This window comes from Lithobates pipiens, unplaced genomic scaffold (assembly GCF_037356315.1).
Source record: "Lithobates pipiens isolate NorthernLeopardFrog02 unplaced genomic scaffold, aLitPip1_a1.2 Scaffold_18, whole genome shotgun sequence".
In the NCBI taxonomy this organism is placed as follows: Eukaryota; Metazoa; Chordata; class Amphibia; order Anura; family Ranidae; genus Lithobates; species Lithobates pipiens.
In genome coordinates this window covers 4,079,618-4,100,411 of record NW_027507758.1, presented here as the reverse complement: position 1 = coordinate 4,100,411, position 20,794 = coordinate 4,079,618, and the positions used below count along the sequence as shown (strand labels likewise).

Here is a 20,794-nt window from a genome sequence, read left to right as displayed (position 1 = left end):
ATCTCTAATCCACTCTGAGAACAACAGACAGAAGAGATATACTGTATATACTATTAGAGGAGATCTTCCCTAAAAAAAAATTTAATTTTAAGAACGTTTGTTCGATTTTCTAATCGTTAGTGGGGGTCAAATCGATTGTTCATGTTCAACCACAGTGACGTGAAAACTGCTCGGTGAAAGGAATTTTCAGACGGTGGATGTGGTTTTCGTTCAGAAATTACATTTATTTTAAAAACAAAATGTTAAAAACAAGTGAAAATTTCAAAACCACATTCTTTCATTCAGCGAACGTACAAAGATTTTTCGTCTGAAAATTGATCCGTGTGGAAACCATAAGGCTCGGTATGCAGTTTGCTTTTGATCTGTTTCTGCAGTGCTTTTTGCTGTGCGTTTTGATTTTTGCGCACGTGATTTTGCTGTGATTTGAGTTTTTGCATTTTATTTATTTTTTGGCCAATTTGTTGTTGGGCAGATCAAAAAACACAAATTGCTGCAAAACCCATTCCATGCTTTTCTGTGGCTTCTCCATTGAAGTACATTGAACCAAAAAAGCGTTGTTTTGCGTTTAAAAAAAAAAAAAAAGTCCCTGACCCTTTCCAAATACACAGCGGCTGAAAAAAAGCACAGATGTGAACGTGTCACATAGAAAACCATGGAAGTTAGTTGTCGATTAATCGATTAGTTGCTTCAGCCCTAATATATCTAAAATATATTTTAGATATAAAAGATAGAGATATAGAGCTACATTTTATATATCTAAAATATAAATATATATATAGTATATATAAAATATAAATGATAAAAAAACACACACACACACACACACACACACACACACACACACACACACACACACACACACACACACACACACACACACACACACACACACACACACACACACACACACACACACACACACACACACACTATCCATCACCTCTATCTGTGTGTGTATATGTATATATATCTAATACACACACACACACATATACATACAGATAGAGATTTTATATATATACACACACACATATATATTCAGATAGAGATTATATATATATACACACAGACACACACACACATATATATTCAGATAGAGATGTGATAGATATTTTATTATTTTTATTTATATATATATATATATCATCTCTATCTGTATATATATGTGTGTGTGTATGTATATATATATATATATATCTGTCTATCTTTCTCTAAAATATAATCTAAAATCGAAAAATCTAAATATAGTGATGTCTAAACTGCCACTTTAACCACTTCCTATCCGGGCCAAGTCTGACACTTTTTGCTACTACAAGTAAAAAATCGACTTTTTTTATTTTATTTTTTTGCTAGAAAAATACTTAGAACCCCCCTCAAACATGATATATATTTATTTAGCAGGGGGCCCTATAGAATAAAATGATGGGTGTTGCAATTTTTTTATTTTATGTCACACGGTATTTACACAGAGCGTTTTTTCAAACACATTTTTTTGGGGGGAAAAATACACTTTCATGAATTAAAAAAAAAAAAAAAAAAACACTAAGGTTTGCAAATTTTTTTTTATTTTGTAGAATGTGAAAGATGATGTTAAGCAGAGTAAATAGACACCTAACATGTCACGCTTCAAAATTGCGTTCGCCCGTGGAATGGCGGGGAAACTATGGTGCCTAAAATTCTCCATAGGTGACACTTTAAACGTCTTTACAGGTTACCAGTTTGAAGATACACGGGAGGTCTGGTGCTGGAATTATTGCTCTGACGTTCGTGACAATGCCTCACGTGTGGTGCGATCACCATTTACATATGTGTGCGGGCGTAACTTATGCGTCACGTCTGCACGTAAGCACGCAGGGACAGGGGGATCTTGATTTATTTTTATTTTTTTATTATTATTTTTGGTGTGGGTGTGCTCCCTGTAGCTTGTGCTGAGGGGCCGTGCTCCCTGCTGCGTGTACTGAGTGGGTGTGCTCCTTGCTGCGTGCGTTGAGTGAGCGCGCTCCCTGCTGCGTGCACTGAGTGGGCGCGCTCCCTGCAGCTTGTGCTGAGGTGCCGTGCTCCCAGCAACGCGTGCTGAGCGTGCGCACTCCCTGCTGTGTGCGCTGAGTAGGCTTGCTTGCTGCTGCGTGCACTGCGGGGGCGCGCTCCCTGCAGCTTGTGCTGAGGTGCCATGCTCCCAGCAACGCGTGCTGAGCGTGCGCACTCCCTGCTGTGTGCGCTGAGTAGGCTTGCTTGCTGCTGCGTGCACTGCGGGGGCGCGCTCTGTGCAGCGAGCGCTGAGCGGGCATGCTCCCTGCTGCGTGCACCGAGCGGGCGCGCTCCCGGGAGCGTGCGCTGAGGAGACGTGCTCCCTGCAACTCCCTCCTGCGTGCACTGACAGGGTGCGTTCCCTCCTGCGTGCACTGAGCGGGCGCGCTCCCTGCAACGCGCGCTGAGTGGGTGCACTCCCTGCAGCGTGCGCTGAGCGGGTGTGCTCTCTGCAGCGTGCCTGAGCTGGTGCGATCCCTTCAACCTGCGCTGAGCGGGTGTGCTCCCTGCAACGCGCGCTGAGTGGGCGCACTCCCTGCAGCGTGTGCTGAGCGGGTGTGCTCTCTGCAGCGTGCCTGAGCTGGTGCGATCCCTTCAACCTGCGCTGAGCGGGCACGCTCCCTGCAATGCACTCTGAGCGGCGCACTCCCTGCGGCACAAGCTGAGCGGGCACGCCCTCTGCAGCGCGCAGTTTGGGCACGCTCCCTGCAGCTCGCCCTGAGCGGGCTGCCTCCCTGCAGTGTATGTATTAATACAAAAGAAAAAAGGTGACTAGAATACCAGTCAAAGGGAAGCTGACTAAGAATATGCAATGTGTGCCGCTTTTTACTACAGAACGATTTGTTTCACAAACAAAGCGATCATTCCCTCTATATAGAGCCCTGTGTTGTTTGTCAACAGCTCCGGGCTGTGATTGGACACAGCCGATCAGCAGGTCCCGCCCATGAATCTTTTGGCGGGATCTGCTGTAAATCTCGCTGTGTACAATGACAGGGGAGTAGGTGGGCAGGGGGCACCCGAAACCCGTTACCAGGCAGTGGCGTACGGGTACCTCACTGTGCCTGTAGGAGCCGCTACATCGAAGTAGGTGGGTTACAGAGGACCGCCAATCATGTAATTAAACAAGCTGAAGTTAGAAGCTGATTGGTTACTATGCAGAGCTGCTCCAGATTTAGTAAATCTCCCCCATGGCTGTAATCCGGCCATTTATGTATTTGGAGTGAATGAGATGATGGAGCCATAAAATTACATAATAATAATAATAATAATAATAATGTGTTGTTTTTTTTTTCTTTCAGGGGACATCATGTTTAATGCCAAATACCCGGAACTGCCTCCTGATTTCATCTTTGCGGAAGATGCTGAATTTTCACCGGAACCCTCCGGCCTTCCGGTAAGTCCTACAATGACCCGTCCGGATTTCACCGGCTGCTCATGTCTGTCTTTTGTCAGTGCGGTATGTCATGTTCTGCAGTTCTGCGGTTCTGCCTGCCGCTCCTACAAGGTGCCGCTGTTTGCAGATTGCTCTTTCCTTTATTGAATAAGCCTGAAAAATACAACACCAGATCCCGGAGGTTCCGGCCTCTTCGGCTCTATTTTCAAACAATTCAGCTCTAGCAGTTTATGAAGTGCGGTTTGAAACCCTCCTCTACCCTTTACAAGCATTCAAAACGGTGTTTTCAAATGTTTTTTTTATTTTTGGAAAATGGCGCCGCTGACATCCGGGTAAATCGGAGGTGATGTCAGGTCATCGCTTCTGGGTCACCATAGCCGAAAGACGATCCCGGCTATGTTCAGCTCACTGACGAGCCGGGGGATGTGAGAGTCAGAGAAAGCCGCGGAAGGTGGTGGGAGGAGGAGATGTGTGTCCCTCCCCACCCCCGCCCTACTTGTAAAAAAAAGAAAATCCAGTGGCTAGTTAACCGCTAGGATTGCTTTTACGAGAGCCGATTGTTGGCTCTGAAAATACCGGGGTGATACCTGCCGCTGCATATCACCCCAGTACAACCACTTGAAGTCCAGCATAACCCGGTACATTGCTGGTGTGCAAGTGGTTAGAGTGTAACTATGGACGAGGACACTGTATACAGGGAGACATGATGATAAAGTGGTAAAGGAATACTAAAGCGCTGCTATGTATAAAACTAACAGTAATGTGATCACCAGGAACAGCTGCACTATTGGAAAACAGACAAACGCTCCGACATCGGGCGCTCATGTCACATGACGTGTGAAAATCAATGTTTCCCTGTGGGAACCGTCTTAACTGGTCCAACACAAGGCGGTCCGACTTTGATCCTACTTCAGCCCATTGAATATCACTGAATTCGAATCGCCTTTTTAACCGACCCGACTTTGGCTTGCGACTTGTGCTCTGAGGATCTTGAAGGGGAACCCCACGCCAAATTTAGAAAAAAAAAACAAAACGCCATGGGTTCCCCCTCCAAGAGCATACCAAGCCCTTCGGTCTGATATGGATTTTCAGGGGAACCTCCATGGCGAAAAAACATCATTGGGGTCCCCCCCAAAATCCATACCAGACTTGGATTTGAGCACGCAGCCCGGCAGGTCTGGAAAGGGGTTGGGGACGAGCGAGTACCTCCCCCCCCCTCCTGAACCGTACCAGACCACATACCCTCAACATGGGGGGTGAGTTGCTTTGGGGCAGGGGGGACCATGTGCCTTCCACCCCAAAGCACCTATTCCCCATGTTGATGAGGACAAGGGCCTCTTCCCGACATACCCTGGCCGTTGGTTGTCGGGGTCTGTGGGCGGGGGGGCTTATCGGAATCTGGAAACCCCCTTTAACAAGGGGGCCCCCAGATCCCGGCCCCCCCCAACCCTATGTGAATGAGTATTGGGTAAATTTGTACCCCTACCCATTCACCTAAAAAAAAAAAAAAAAAAAAAAAAAAAAACACAGTTCAGTTTTGAAGTAATTTATTAAGACAGCTCCGTCATCTCTTCTGATCTCTTCTCCCCTCTCCGGCTCTACTGCCTCTGCGGTTCTTCTCCCCTCCCCAGGTCTTCTCCGCTGATGTCTTCTAGCTCTCTCCATTTCTTCTCTCTCTGTCCGCCTTCTTCACTGCCGTCCGGGTCTTCTCCGCTATCTTCTCGCTCTTTTGGCGAGTCTTCTCCGCCGTCTTCTCCCTGTTCTTCTTCTGATGTTGACTCTACACTCTCTCCCACTGTAATGCTGAGTGCGTGGTGTGCCACTACTTATATTGGCATTGGTCGGGGTCATCTAAGGCCCACCCCTTATAATGTCACCATCATGCCCCAGGCAATGACGTCATAAGGGGCAGGGCCTCCGGATGACATTACCTGGAGACCACCCCCATCACCAGGTGCAATGCCCGCTCACCTCAGGAAGCAACCCCACTGGGTCTAATCGTGCCTTAGAGAGATCCCAATCTCAAACAAACTGAGTTGCTGTCTCAGATATTTTCAGTAAATCCTGGGTTGTGGAGATAATCACTGCTCTCTGGTGAAGCTCAAAGCGAGAGAAACAAGAATTTCATTGTGTAAAATTGGATAAAAAAGTGTAACTTTATTGAAAAAAAAAAATTATAATCCTACTCGTAAAAGTATCATTTTGTGAATTTCCATGATAAACAAAGTATGGACCCAAATCCAAGAGGGACACAAGACTCTCCTCCTCACCGCTATTGCCGGGTACAGAGACGCCGGAAATGACATCGCCAACTCCTCCCGAACGCGTTGCGTCACAGGTCACGTGACTTCTTCAGGGGATAAGGAGTCTAGTGACGAGTGACGGGATTTACGAGCGGGAAACTGTGTACAGTGTTACTATGGTGACGGGTGGTGGTTCATCGTGTCATGCTGCCTTTTACATCAAAGTTCATGACAATATATATATTAGTCTTGAATAAGACAAAACCCTTAGCAATAATACATAAATGATCCAATATTCTATTGAAACGTGATTAGAAAAAAGACTGATAATATAAACATTACTTTATACTCAGCTGGTCACTAACAGTACAGAAGACTCTGCAGAGCATATGATGTCGTTGTGACCTCATGTCTGGGGTCTTCTCTCGCAGTCACATGTCCTGGACTTGCCTTTGTCTATTGTCACATGTGATATTCATGGACTGTTTAGCTCCTCTTCTCCCGCGTTCCCCTGACTGTATTTCCCCACCATTGAAATAACGATGGAGAGTAAGAAGGGAAATCGCCCTTTTCCTCCGGGTACAAAACTTCCCTCCAATCTGTCACTTATTTCTCAGATTGCCAGACCGGTTTTTCTTCTTGTATGTGGAGCCGGGTCCGAGGCGGAGGTGTCACGGAATGCTACATACAGTGCCTTGCAAAAGTATTCACCCCCCTTGGCTTTTTACCTATTTTAATACATTACAGCCTTTGGTTCAATGTTTTTTTTTTTTTTTTTTTATCTGAATTATATGTGATGATCAGAACACAATAGTCTAAGTTGGTGAAGTAAAATTATAAAAATATATACATAAAACTGATAACTTTCATGTGTATGTATTCACCCCCCTTTGTTATGAAGCCCATAAAATGTTCTGATGCAACAAATTAGCTTCAGAAGTCACATAATTAGTGAAATGATGTCACCTGTGTGCGATCTAAGTGTCACATGACCTGTCATTACATAGACACACCTTTGTGAAAGGCCCCAGAGGCGGCAACACCCAAGCAAGAGGCACCACTAACCAAACACTGCCATGAAGACCAAGGAACTCTCCAAACAAGTAAGGGACAATGTTGTTGAGAAGTACAAGTCGGGGTCGGGTTATAAAAAACAATCCAAATCTTTGATGATCCCTAGGAGCTCCATCACATCCATCATAACCAAATAGAAAGAACATGGCACAACAACAAACCTGCCAAGAGACGGCCGCTCACCAAAACTCACGGAGCGGGCAAGGAGGGCATTAATCAGAGAGGAGCACAGAGACGTAAGGTAACCCTGGAGGAGCTGCAGAGTTCCACAGCAGAGACTGGAGTATCTGTACATAGGAGGACAATAAGCCGTACGCTCCATAGAGTTGGGCTTTATAGCAGAGTGGCCAGAAGAAAGACATTACTTTCCCCAAAAACAAAATGGCGCTTTTTGAATTTGTGAAAAAGCATGTGGGAGACTCCCAAAATGTATGGAGGAAGGTGATCTGCTCTGATGTACGGAGGAAGGTGCTCTGGTCTGATGTATGGAGGAAGGTGATCTGCTCTGATGTATGGAGGAAGGTGATCTGCTCTGATGTACGGAGGAAGGTGATCTGCTCTGATGTACGGAGGAAGGTGATCTGCTCTGATGTATGGAGGAAGGTGATCTGCTCTGATGTATGGAGGAAGGTGATCTGCTCTGATGTATGGAGGAAGGTGATCTGGTCTGATGTATGGAGAAAGGTGACCTGCTCTGATGTATGGAGGAAGGTGATCTGGTCTGATGTATGGAGAAAGGTGATCTGGTCTGATGTATGGAGGAAGGTGATCTGCTCTGATGTGTGGAGGAAGGTGCTCTGGTCTGATGTATGGAGGAAGGTGATCTGGTCTGATGTATGGAGGAAGGTGATCTGGTCTGATGTATGGAGGAAGGTGATCTGCTCTGATGTGTGGAGGAAGGTGATCTGCTCTGATGTATGGAGGAAGGTGATCTGGTCTGATGTACGGAGGAAGGTGATCTGCTCTGATGTATGGAGGAAGGTGATCTGGTCTGATGTATGGAGGAAGGTGATCTGCTCTGATGTATGGAGGAAGGTGATCTGCTCTGATGTATGGAGGAAGGTGCTCTGGTCTGATGTATGGAGGAAGGTGATCTGGTCTGATGTATGGAGGAAGGTGATCTGGTCTGATGTATGGAGGAAGGTGATCTGCTCTGATGTATGGAGGAAGGTGATCTGCTCTGATGTATGGAGGAAGGTGATCTGCTCTGATGTATGGAGGAAGGTGATCTGGTCTGATGTATGAAGGAAGGTGATCTGGTCTGATGTATGGAGGAAGGTGATCTGGTCTGATGTATGGAGGAAGGTGCTCTGGTCTGATGTATGATGGAAGGTGATCTGCTCTGATGTATGGAGGAAGGTGATCTGCTCTGATGTATGGAGGAAGGTGATCTGCTCTGATGTATGGAGGAAGGTGATCTGCTCTGATGTATGGAGGAAGGTGATCTGGTCTGATGTACGGAGGAAGGTGATCTGCTCTGATGTATGGAGGAAGGTGATCTGGTCTGATGTATGGAGGAAGGTGATCTGGTCTGATGTATGGAGGAAGGTGATCTGCTCTGATGTATGATGGAAGGTGATCTGGTCTGATGTATGGAGGAAGGTGATGTGGTCTGATGTATGGAGGAAGGTGATGTGGTCTGATGTATGGAGGAAGGTGCTCTGGTCTGATGTATGGAGGAAGGTGATCTGGTCTGATGTATGGAGGAAGGTGATCTGCTCTGATGTATGGAGGAAGGTGATCTGCTCTGATGTATGGAGGAAGGTGCTCTGGTCTGATGTATGATGGAAGGTGATCTGCTCTGATGTATGGAGGAAGGTGATCTGCTCTGATGTACGGAGGAAGGTGATCTGGTCTGATGTATGGAGGAAGGTGCTCTGGTCTGATGTACGGAGGAAGGTGATCTGCTCTGATGTATGATGGAATGTGATCTGCTCTGATGTATGGAGGAAGGTGATCTGCTCTGATGTACGGAGGAAGGTGATCTGGTCTGATGTATGGAGGAAGGTGATCTGGTCTGATGTATGGAGGAAGGTGATCTGGTCTGATGTATGGAGGAAGGTGATCTGGTCTGATGTATGGAGGAAGGTGATCTGCTCTGATGTATGGAGGAAGGTGATCTGGTCTGATGTACGGAGGAAGGTGATCTGCTCTGATGTATGATGGAAGGTGATCTGCTCTGATGTATGGAGGAAGGTGATCTGCTCTGATGTACGGAGGAAGGTGATGTGCTCTGATGTATGGAGGAAGGTGATCTGCTCTGATGTATGGAGGAAGGTGCTCTGGTCTGATGTATGGAGGAAGGTGATCTGCTCTGATGTACGGAGGAAGGTGATCTGGTCTGATGTATGGAGGAAGGTGATCTGGTATGATGTATGGAGGAAGGTGATCTGGTCTGATGTATGGAGGAAGGTGATGTGGTCTGATGTATGGAGGAAGGTGATGTGGTCTGATGTATGGAGGAAGGTGATCTGGTCTGATGTATGGAGGAAGGTGATCTGGTCTGATGTATGGAGGAAGGTGATCTGCTCTGATGTATGGAGGAAGGTGATCTGCTCTGATGTATGGAGGAAGGTGATCTGGTCTGATGTATGGAGGAAGGTGATCTGGTCTGATGTATGGAGGAAGGTGCTCTGGTCTGATGTATGATGGAAGGTGATCTGCTCTGATGTATGGAGGAAGGTGATCTGGTCTGATGTACGGAGGAAGGTGATCTGCTCTGATGTATGGAGGAAGGTGATCTGGTCTGATGTATGCAGGAAGGTGATCTGGTCTGATGTATGGAGGAAGGTGATCTGATCTGATGTATGGAGGAAGGTGATCTGCTCTGATGTATGGAGGAAGGTGATCTGGTCTGATGTACGGAGGAAGGTGATCTGCTCTGATGTATGGAGGAAGGTGATCTGCTCTGATGTACGGAGGAAGGTGATCTGCTCTGATGTATGGAGGAAGGTGATCTGATCTGATGTACGGAGGAAGGTGATCTGCTCTGATGTATGGAGGAAGGTGATCTGCTCTGATGTATGGAGGAAGGTGATCTGATCTGATGTACGGAGGAAGGTGATCTGATCTGATGTACGGAGGAAGGTGATCTGGTCTGATGTATGGAGGAAGGTGATCTGCTCTGATGTACGGAGGAAGGTGATCTGGTCTGATGTATGGAGGAAGGTGATCTGGTCTGATGTATGGAGGAAGGTGATCTGCTCTGAGGTATGGAGGAAGGTGATCTGCTCTGATGTATGGAGGAAGGTGCTCTGGTCTGATGTATGGAGGAAGGTGATCTGCTCTGATGTATGGAGGAAGGTGATCTGGTCTGATGTATGGAGGAAGGTGCTCTGGTCTGATGTATGATGGAAGGTGATCTGGTCTGATGTATGGAGGAAGGTGATCTGCTCTTTTGTATGATGGAAGGTGATCTGCTCTGATGTATGATGGAAGGTGATCTGCTCTGATGTGTGGAGGAAGGTGATCTGCTCTGATGTATGGAGGAAGGTGATCTGGTCTGATGTACGGAGGAAGGTGCTCTGGTCTGATGTATGGAGGAAGGTGATCTGGTCTGATGTATGGAGGAAGGTGATCTGCTCTGATGTACGGAGGAAGGTGATCTGGTCTGATGTATGGAGGAAGGTGATCTGGTCTGATGTATGGAGGAAGGTGATCTGCTCTGATGTATGGAGGAAGGTGATCTGGTCTGATGTATGGAGGAAGGTGATCTGGTCTGATGTATGGAGGAAGGTGATCTGGTCTGATGTATGGAGGAAGGTGCTCTGGTCTGATGTATGGAGGAAGGTGCTCTGGTCTGATGTATGGAGGAAGGTGATCTGGTATGATGTATGGAGGAAGGTGATCTGCTCTGATGTATGGAGGAAGGTGATCTGGTCTGATGTATGGAGGAAGGTGATCTGGTCTGATGTATGGAGGAAGGTGATCTGGTCTGATGTATGGAGGAAGGTGATCTGGTCTGATGTATGGAGGAAGGTGATCTGGTCTGATGTATGGAGGAAGGTGATCTGGTCTGATGTATGGAGGAAGGTGATCTGGTCTGATGTATGGAGGAAGGTGCTCTGGTCTGATGTATGGAGGAAGGTGCTCTGGTCTGATGTATGGAGGAAGGTGATCTGGTATGATGTATGGAGGAAGGTGATCTGCTCTGATGTATGGAGGAAGGTGATCTGGTCTGATGTACGGAGGAAGGTGATCTGGTCTGATGTATGGAGGAAGGTGATCTGGTCTGATGTATGGAGGAAGGTGATCTGGTCTGATGTATGGAGGAAGGTGCTCTGGTCTGATGTATGGAGGAAGGTGATCTGCTCTGATGTATGGAGGAAGGTGATCTGGTCTGATGTATGCAGGAAGGTGATCTGATCTGATGTATGGAGGAAGGTGATCTGCTCTGATGTATGATGGAAGGTGATCTGCTCTGATGTACGGAGGAAGGTGATCTGCTCTGATGTATGATGGAAGGTGATCTGCTCTGATGTATGGAGGAAGGTGATCTGCTCTGATGTATGGAGGAAGGTGATCTGGTCTGATGTATGGAGGAAGGTGCTCTGGTCTGATGTATGATGGAAGGTGATCTGGTCTGATGTATGGAGGAAGGTGATCTGGTCTGATGTATGGAGGAAGGTGATCTGCTCTGATGTACGGAGGAAGGTGATCTTCTCTGATGTATGGAGGAAGGTGATCTGCTCTGATGTATGGAGGAAGGTGATCTGGTCTGATGTATGGAGGAAGGTGATCTGCTCTGATGTATGATGGAAGGTGATCTGCTCTGATGTACGGAGGAAGGTGATCTGCTCTGATGTATGATGGAAGGTGATCTGCTCTGATGTATGGAGGAAGGTGATCTGCTCTGATGTATGGAGGAAGGTGATCTGGTCTGATGTACGGAGGAAGGTGATCTGGTCTGATGTATGAAGGAAGGTGATCTGGTCTGATGTATGGAGGAAGGTGATCTGGTATGATGTATGGAGGAAGGTGATCTGCTCTGATGTATGGAGGAAGGTGATCTGGTCTGATGTACGGAGGAAGGTGATCTGGTCTGATGTATGGAGGAAGGTGATCTGGTCTGATGTATGGAGGAAGGTGATCTGGTCTGATGTATGGAGGAAGGTGCTCTGGTCTGATGTATGGAGGAAGGTGATCTGCTCTGATGTATGGAGGAAGGTGATCTGGTCTGATGTATGCAGGAAGGTGATCTGATCTGATGTATGGAGGAAGGTGATCTGCTCTGATGTATGATGGAAGGTGATCTGCTCTGATGTACGGAGGAAGGTGATCTGCTCTGATGTATGATGGAAGGTGATCTGCTCTGATGTATGGAGGAAGGTGATCTGCTCTGATGTATGGAGGAAGGTGATCTGGTCTGATGTATGGAGGAAGGTGCTCTGGTCTGATGTATGGAGGAAGGTGATCTGGTCTGATGTATGGAGGAAGGTGATCTGGTCTGATGTATGGAGGAAGGTGATCTGCTCTGATGTATGGAGGAAGGTGATCTTCTCTGATGTATGGAGGAAGGTGATCTGCTCTGATGTATGGAGGAAGGTGATCTGGTCTGATGTATGGAGGAAGGTGATCTGCTCTGATGTATGATGGAAGGTGATCTGCTCTGATGTACGGAGGAAGGTGATCTGCTCTGATGTATGATGGAAGGTGATCTGCTCTGATGTATGGAGGAAGGTGATCTGCTCTGATGTATGGAGGAAGGTGATCTGGTCTGATGTACGGAGGAAGGTGATCTGGTCTGATGTATGAAGGAAGGTGATCTGGTCTGATGTATGGAGGAAGGTGATCTGGTCTGATGTACGGAGGAAGGTGATCTGGTCTGATGTATGAAGGAAGGTGATCTGGTCTGGTGTACGGAGGAAGGTGATCTGGTCTGATGTATGGAGGAAGGTGATCTGGTCTGATGTATGGAGGAAGGTGATCTGGTCTGATGTACGGAGGAAGGTGATCTGCTCTGATGTATGGAGGAAGGTGATCTGGTCTGATGTACGGAGGAAGGTGATCTGGTCTGATGTACGGAGGAAGGTGATCTGGTCTGATGTATGAAGGAAGGTGATCTGGTCTGATGTATGGAGGAAGGTGATCTGGTCTGATGTACGGAGGAAGGTGATCTGCTCTGATGAGACTAAAATTGAACTCTTTGGCGATCAAAGAAAACGCTATGTCTGGATCATACCCAACACATCACATCACCCAAAGAACACCATCCCTACTGTGAAACATGGCGGTGGCAGCATCATTCTGTGGGGATGTTTTTCAGCAGTCAGGAAACTGGTCAGAGTTGAGGGAAAGATGGATGGTGATAAATACAGGGATATTCTAGAGGAAAACCTGTAGTCCTCTGTGTGTGATTTGAGGTGAGGACGGAGGTTCACCTTCCAGCAGGACAATGACCCCAAACACACGGCTAGAGCGACAATTGAGTGGTTTAAGGGGAAACATGTAAATGTGTTGGAATGGCCTAGTCAAAGCCCAGACCTCAATCCAATAGAAAATCTGTGGTCAGACTTAAAGATTGCTGTTCACAAGTACAAACCATCCCACGTGAAGGATCTGGAGCAGTTTTGCAAGGAGGAGGAATGGGGCAGAAGTCCCAGTGGTGAGATGTGGGAAGACTCATAGAGACTTATCCAAAGAGACTCGGAGCTGTGATAGCCGCAAAGGGCGGCTCTACAAAGTACTGACTTTAGGGGGGTGAATAGTTTTGCACATTGACTTTTTTCTGTTATTTTCTCCTATTTTTTGTTGTTTGCTTCACAATAAAAAAAAAAAAAAATCTTCCAAGTTGTGGGCGTGTTCTGTACATTAAATGACGCAAATCCTCAAACATTCCGTGTTATTCCAGGTTGTGAGGCAACAAAACACCAGAAATGCCAGGGGGGTGAATACTTTTGCAAGGCAGTGCAGTTAGTAGTAAATCCATCTAGTTCAACCAATAAAAGAGAGAGAAAAAAAAAAAAGAGGCAGACAGTCGGACACACGTGTAATCCCGGCTACTGACCACTACGGAGAGAAGTGACATTTCCTTTGACCACTTCTCCTGCACAAGGTTTTACCCCCCCCCCCCCCCCAATGACTAGGCCATTTATTGCTATTCAGCACTGCACTACTTTAAATGACAGCTGCGCAGTCGTGTAACATTGTACCCAAAGGAAATTTATATCATTTTTTTTCTCACACGTAGGACTGTCTTTTGGTGGTATTTGATCACCACTGGGGGTTTATTTTTTATTTTTTTGTGATATATAAATGAAAATTTGGCGGGAAAAAAAAAGTTATTTTCTACTTTTCTGTTATAAAACATCCAATAAAATCGAATTTCTTCATAAATTTAGGGCAAAATGAATCCTGCTACATGTCGTTGGTAAAACAAATCCCAATAAGTGTGTATGAATTGGTTGGTGTAAGGAGAAGAGGTTCAGGTGTGACGGGTGGTACAATGGGTGTAGAGAGAAGAGGGGTACAAGCATGGGGGTTGGTGAATAAAGGGGGCACCAGACATGCTGAATAGAAGTGGGGGGGGGGGGGGTGTTGTGGGTGCTGAGGAAAAGGGGTCTGCAGGTGTTGTAGGTGCTGAGGGAAAGAGGGCTGAAAGTGCTGTGAATGCTGAAAGGGGGTCTCTAGGTGCTGAGGAAAGGGGGGCTGCAGGCGTTATTGGTGCTGAGGGAAGGTGGACTCCAGTTACTGTGGGCACTGAAAGGGGGGCTGCAAGTGCTGAGGGAATGGGGGCTGCAGGTGTTGTGGGTGCTGAGGGAAGGGGGGCTGTAGCTGATGAGGGAAGGGGGGCTGTAGCTGATGAGGGAAGGGGGGCTGTAGGTGATGAGGGAAGGGGGGCTGTAGGTGATGAGGGAAGGGGGGCTGTAGGTGATGAGGGAAGGGGGGCTGTAGGTGATGAGGGAAGGGGGGCTGTAGGTGATGAGGGAAGGGGGGCTGTAGCTGATGAGGGAAGGGGGGCTGTAGCTGATGAGGGAAGGGGGGCTGTAGGTGCTGAGAGAAAGGGGACTGTAGGTGTTGTGGGTGCTGAGGGAAGGGGAGTTACATTAAGGAGGGGGGGGGGGGGCTTTAGGTGATGAAGCAATGGGGCTGCAGTTGCCGAGGGAAGGGGAGCTGCAGGTGCTGAGGGAAGTGGGGCTACAGGTGCTGAGAGAAGGGGGTTGCAGGTGCTGAGGGAAGCGGGTTGTAGGTGCTGAGGGAAGTGGGGCTACAGGTGCTGAGAGAAGGGGGTTGCAGGTGCTGAGGGAGGGGGGGCTGAAGGTAGTGTGGGTGCTGTAAGGGGGGCTGTAGGTGCTGAGGGAAAGGGGGCTTCAGGTGCTGTGGGTGCTGAATGGGGGGCCTGAAGGTGCTGAGGGAAGGGGGGCTGCAGGTGTTAGTGCTGAGGGAAGGGGGGCTACAGTTACTGTGGGCCCTGAAAGGGGTACTGTAGGTGCTGAGGGAAGGGGGGGGGCTACATTTACACTGGGTGCTGAAAAGGGGGGCTGTAGGTGCTGAGGGAATGGGGGATGCAGGTGTTGTGGGTGCTGAGGGAAGGGGGGCTGTAGGTGATGAGGGAAGTGGGGCTACAGGTGCTGAGAGAAGGGGGTTGTAAGTGCTAAAGGAAGTGGGGCTACAGGTGCTGAGAGAAGGGGGTTGCAGGTGCTGAGGGAGGGGGGGCTGAAGGTAGTGTGGGTGCTGAAAGGGGGGCTGTAGGTGCTGAGGGAAAGGGGGCTTCAGGTGCTGTGGGTGCTGAATGGGGGGCCTGAAGGTGCTGAGGGAAGGGGGGCTGCAGGTGTTAGTGCTGAGGGAAGGGGGGCTACAGTTACTGTGGGCCCTGAAAGGGGTGCTGTAGGTGCTGAGGGAAGGGGGGGCTACAGTTACTGTGGGCCCTGAAAGGGGTACTGTAGGTGCTGAGGGAAGGGGGGGGGGCTACATTTACACTGGGTGCTGAAAAGGGGGACTGTAGGTGCTGAGGGAATGGGGGATGCAGGTGTTGTGGGTGCTGAGGGAAGGGGGGCTGTAGGTGATGAGGGACGGGGCCTTCAGGTGCTGAGGGAAGGGGGGGGCTGCAGGTCTGAGAGAAGGGGGGCTGTAGGTGCTGAGGGAAGGGGGACTGTAGGTGTTGTGGGTGCTGGGGGGAGGGTGCTGTAGGTGCTGAGAGAAGGGTAGTTACATTGAGGCAGGGGGGGGGGGGCTTTAGGTGATGAAGCAATGGGAGCTGCAGGTGCTGAGAGAATGGGAGCTGCAGGTGCTGAGGGAAGTGGGGCTACAGGTGCTGAGAGAAGGGGGTTGCAGGTGCTGAGGGAGAGGGGGGGCTGCAAGTGGTGTGGGTGCTGAGGGAGGGGGGGGGCTGCAAATGCTGTGGGTGCTGAATGGGGGGCCTGAAGGTGCTGAGGGAAAGGGGGCTGTAGGTGCTGAGGGAAGGGGGGGCTACATTTACTCTGGGTGCTGAAAAGGGGGGCTGTAGGTGCTGAGGGAATGGGGACTGCAGGTGTTGTGGGTGATGAGGGAAGGGGGGCTGTGGGTGCTGAGGGAAGGGGGGCTGTAGCTGATGAGGGAAGGGGGGCTGTGGGTGATGAGGGAAAGGGGACTATAGGTGTTGTGGGTGCTGGGGGGAGGGTGCTGAAGGTGCTGAGGGAAGGGGAGTTACATTGAGGGAGGGGGGGGGGGCTTTAGGTGATGAAGCAATGGGGCTGCAGTTGCTGAGGGAAGGGGGGCTCCAGGTGCTGAGGGAAGTGGGGCTCCAGGTGCTGAGGGAGGGGGGGTGGCTGCAGGTGGTGTGGGTGGTGAAAGGGGGGCTGTAGGTGCTGAGGGAAGGGGGGCTACAGTTACTGTGGGCCCTGAAAGGGGGTTGTAGGTGCTGAGGGAAGGGGGGGGCTACAGTTACTCTGGGTGCTGAAAAGGGGGCTGTAGGTGCTGAGGGAAGGGGAGTGGCGGGTGGTGTAGGTGCTGAGGGAAAGGGGCTGCAGGTGTTGTGGGTGCTGAAAGGCGGGCTGTAGGTGCTGAGTGAAAGGGTACTGCAGGTGGTTTAGGTGCTGAGGGAAGGGGGGGCTACAGTTACTGTGGGTGCTGAGGGAAGGGGGGCTGCATGTGTTGAGTGCTGAGGGAAGGGTGCTGTAGGTGCTGAGGGAAGGGGGTCTACATTTACTCTGGGTACTGAAAAGGGGGGCTGTAGGTGCTGAGGGAATGGGGTCTGCAGGTGGTGTGGGTGCTGAGGGAATGGGGTCTGCAGGTGGTGTGGGTGCTGAGGGAAGGGGGGCTGCAGGTGTTGTGAGTGCTGAGGGAAGGGTGCTGAGGGAAGGGGGTCTACATTTACTCTGGGTACTAAAAAGGGGGGCTGTAGGTGCTGAGGGAATGGGGGCTGCAGGTGGTGTGGGTGCTGAGGGAAGGGGAGTTGCAGGTTGTTAGGAGCTCAGGGAAGGGGGGCTGCGGGTTGTTAGGTGCTGAGGAAAGGGGAGTTGCGGGTGCTGAGGAAAGGGGGGCTGCAGCCACATGCAGGAGGGGGTTATGGTTTACAGTGTGTGTGGGGGAATATCGGGGTGCTGCCTAAGAGTTCTGGGAGGGGCTGAAAGGGAAAAGGAGCCATAGGCACTGCGGGGGGCTGCACATTGCAGGAAAAGGTGGGGGGAGGGGGGCTAAAGCTGGGAGAGGAAGAACACAACTCGATTAGGAATCATTATTATGATGAAGGCTGGGAGCCCCCATAACATTCCCCTGTTTTGCTCTGTTAAATATCCCATTGGAAACATTTTATCTGTTCACTAAGTGAAAAATAATACCTGTTGATCCTGCCAGAAATCAAGTAAATGGATAACTGTCTGTGCTGATGTTTATCAGCTACATTGTTTCCAGGCTTCCCTGTGGACTACAGAGCACCTCTTCTTCTCTAGTTTATGGAGAAAAGGAGAGGGGGAGGTGTTCTGTAGCCCTAGGGTTGCTCCTCCATAGATCCAGCACACGGCACATCCCCGTGTACGGAGCGATGTCGGTGTGACTGGCGCTGATCCTCCAGGATCTGTGACTCATGATCCGGTGACATCAGAGCCGTGACTCGCCTGTTGTGTAATTGTCCTCACACTTCCACACATCAGCACTACAAATAGACAGATTATCCGGGATGAATGCGTGTTGTCGCCGTGACGTCGGAGTGTCACAGGCTGCAGGAAATAGGAGTCTTATCTGTGTGAATGGGAAGTGGCATCGCCTTCCTACAATTACATGGCAGCCTTTTATCAGTCCTCCTACGGAGCCGAGATCACATGAGCTGAGCGAATCGGATCTCCTTCCCACTCGCTGCCTCCCAACAAAAAGACTTTCTTATTCCCTGAGAGGAAACATCGCGCCAATGTTGTCACTGGGAGAAAGTTTTCCCGCTGTGGTCCGATGTGCCGATTAACCACTCGCCTACCGGGGGGCTGATTGTACTCATCTCCTCCACACAATAAAATCTGCATTTCTTGCTAGAAATTGCTGTAACCCCCCCCCCCCCCCCCCCAAAAAAAAGTTGTATTTTCTGAAGACGGAAACCCTGGAGAATAAAATGATGATAGTTGCAATGTGTTTGATGTTGTGTGATATTTGTGACGTTATTTATCAAATGTATATTTTCAGAAAAATGTTAAAAATACGCTAAAATGTAGCGGTGCACCGAAATGAAAATTCTGGCGCTGAAACCGAAAATGCAGGATGCGCTTGGACAAAACCAAAACCAAAATTTTTTTATTTTTTTTTATATATATATAATTGTAATAAATTTGGCTTTTTAATTAAAGCAACCCTTCAGTAGTTTTTTTCATCTTTCCATCTAATAACCGCTTCAGCCCTGGAAGATTTTACCCCCCTTCCTGACCAGAGCACTTTTTGCGATTCGGTTACTGCGTTGTTTTAACTGACAATTGCGCGGTCGTGCGACGTGGCTCCCAAACAAAATTGTCACGTCCTTCTTTTTTTTTTTTCCCCCGCAAATAGAACTTTCTTTTGGTGGTATTTGATCGCCCCTGCGGTTTTTATTTTTTTCCGGTATAAACAAAAAAAGAGCGACAATTTTGAAAAAAAAAAAACACAATATTTTTTACTTTTTATCCCCAAAAAATATATATATAAAAAAATAGTTTTCCTCAGTTTAGGCCGATACGTATTCTTCTACATATTTTTGGTAAAAAAAAATAAAAAATTTGCAATAAGCATTTATTGATTGGTTTGCGCAAAAGTTATAATGTTTATAAAAAAGGGGATAGTTTTATGGCATTTTTATTATTATTTTTTTTTTATTGTGATTGCGACATTATTTCGGACACATCAGACATTTTTGACACACGTTTGGGACCATTGTCGTTTATGTAGCAGTCAGTGCTATACAAATGCACCGATTCCTGTGTAAATGACACTGGCAGTGAAGGGGTTAACCACTAGGGGGCAGGGTAAGGGTTAAAGCGGGAGTCCGCCGGGACTCCGCGTTTTTTTTTTTTTTTTTAAAAGCCAGCAGCTACAAATACTGCAGCTGCTGACTTTTAAATAGTGACACTTACCTGTCCAGCGCGCCCGCGATGTCGGCACCCGAAGCCGATCGCTCGCTCGTCTGACGGGTCCTGCTGCCATCTTGGGTATGGGAATCAGGAAATCGGCGCAATCCGGACGGTCCCCGCTGCCTCTGGGAGCTGTGTGTTTCCCAGCAGGCAGCGGGGCACTTGCTGAAGGGGGCGGGCGCTTGCGGAAAGGGGCGTAACGTACGCCCCTTTCCGCAGAGAGCTAGCCCGGAAGTGGGTGCAGTTACCTGGATTATCCAGGTAACTGCACCCCCCTCCCCCCTGAAAGGTGCCGATCGTGGCATCGGAGGGGGGGGGGATTCCGATGAGCGGAGGTCCATTTTAGGGTGGACCTCCGCTTTAAGTGTGTCCTGAGCAGTGTTTCTAACTGTGGGGGGGCGTGGCTACATGTGACACGTCACTGATCATAGCTCCCAATCACAGGGAGCAGACATCCGTGTCTTGTCACTAGGCAGAACGAGTAGATGCTTGTTCACATTAGCATTTCCCCGTGAGACGATTGCGGGTATCCCCGTGGCGATCGAGTCCGCGGGACCCGCAATCCGACTCACGGAGGTCCCGGCCGGCGCGCACGCGCGATGGCACGGCGGCAAATTTAAAGGGACGTACCTGTACGCCCATTTGCCTATCCGTGCTATTCTGCCGACGTACATCGGCGTGCGCGAGTCGGGAACCGGTTAAATCTTCTGCCCTTGTTGTTGTTTTAACTTTGGATAGTAAAACATTTTTTTTTGTTTTCTACCAGTAAATACCTTGTGAGAGTTTGCCAGGAAGGGATGGGGGATGAGTCATAAGGGGGCTAATGAGAGCTGCAGAGCTGGCGGTGTGTGTCTTTGTAAATCCAGGAAGTGAACAGGCAGCAGCTTCAGCTGCCCACAGTTAAAATGGCTGCAGCCAGACTCGGTGGAGGGAGATGTCTGCAGCATATTTGGCGAGTACAGAATCGCAGTATATATAAAATATGCAAAGTGGTTGGAGGGAAGCTTCAGAATAGCAAAGATGTTTTTTTTTATTACAAATGATACTTCGGTTCCTCTTTTATATCATGAATTTTAATTAATATGAATTTGTTGGCCATTATTGGCACCTTTTCGGCCAATAAGCTGCTTTTACACACAGCAGTTTTTGAAGCGCTTTTGTTTTAAAAAAAAAAAAAAAAAAAAAAAAAAAAAGCTTGAGAAAATTCTATGTATGTCTTCACAACGAAAACGCAGCAAGAATGCATCAAAAATGCACCTGTGTTGCGTTTTTGATGCGTTTTTGAGTCACATGACCTATAATAAACGCACCATAAATGTGGTAAAATCGCTGCGTTTTCGGCGGCCATTATCAGCACCTTTTTATTTTCTATTGGCAAATCGCTGGTAACCCTATATGCGGGTGCTTTACATTTTTTTTTTTTTTTTTATTATTTTTATTTAATTTATACTTTTTTTTACATTTATTTATTTAAATGTTTTACTTTCTTGCTATCACAAGTGGGCTAACATGCCCTCTGCAGAGGCTGGTGACAGGTCCTCTTATGGAAACAT

At 48.3% G+C, this 20,794-nt stretch overlaps 1 protein-coding gene across 4 annotated transcripts in view; it reads left to right on the top strand.

The window, feature by feature from the left end:
* LOC143986952 (BRISC and BRCA1-A complex member 2) overlaps positions 1-20,794 on the top strand; it is a 344,474-nt gene that overhangs the window by 34,250 nt on the left and 289,430 nt on the right. For all 4 annotated transcript variants that reach the window (XM_077485366.1, XM_077485368.1, XM_077485367.1 and 1 more), the window contains exon 4: positions 3,327-3,421. In XM_077485366.1, the coding sequence (XP_077341492.1) occupies positions 3,327-3,421 (95 nt within the window). The remainder of the gene's footprint in view (positions 1-3,326; positions 3,422-20,794) is intronic.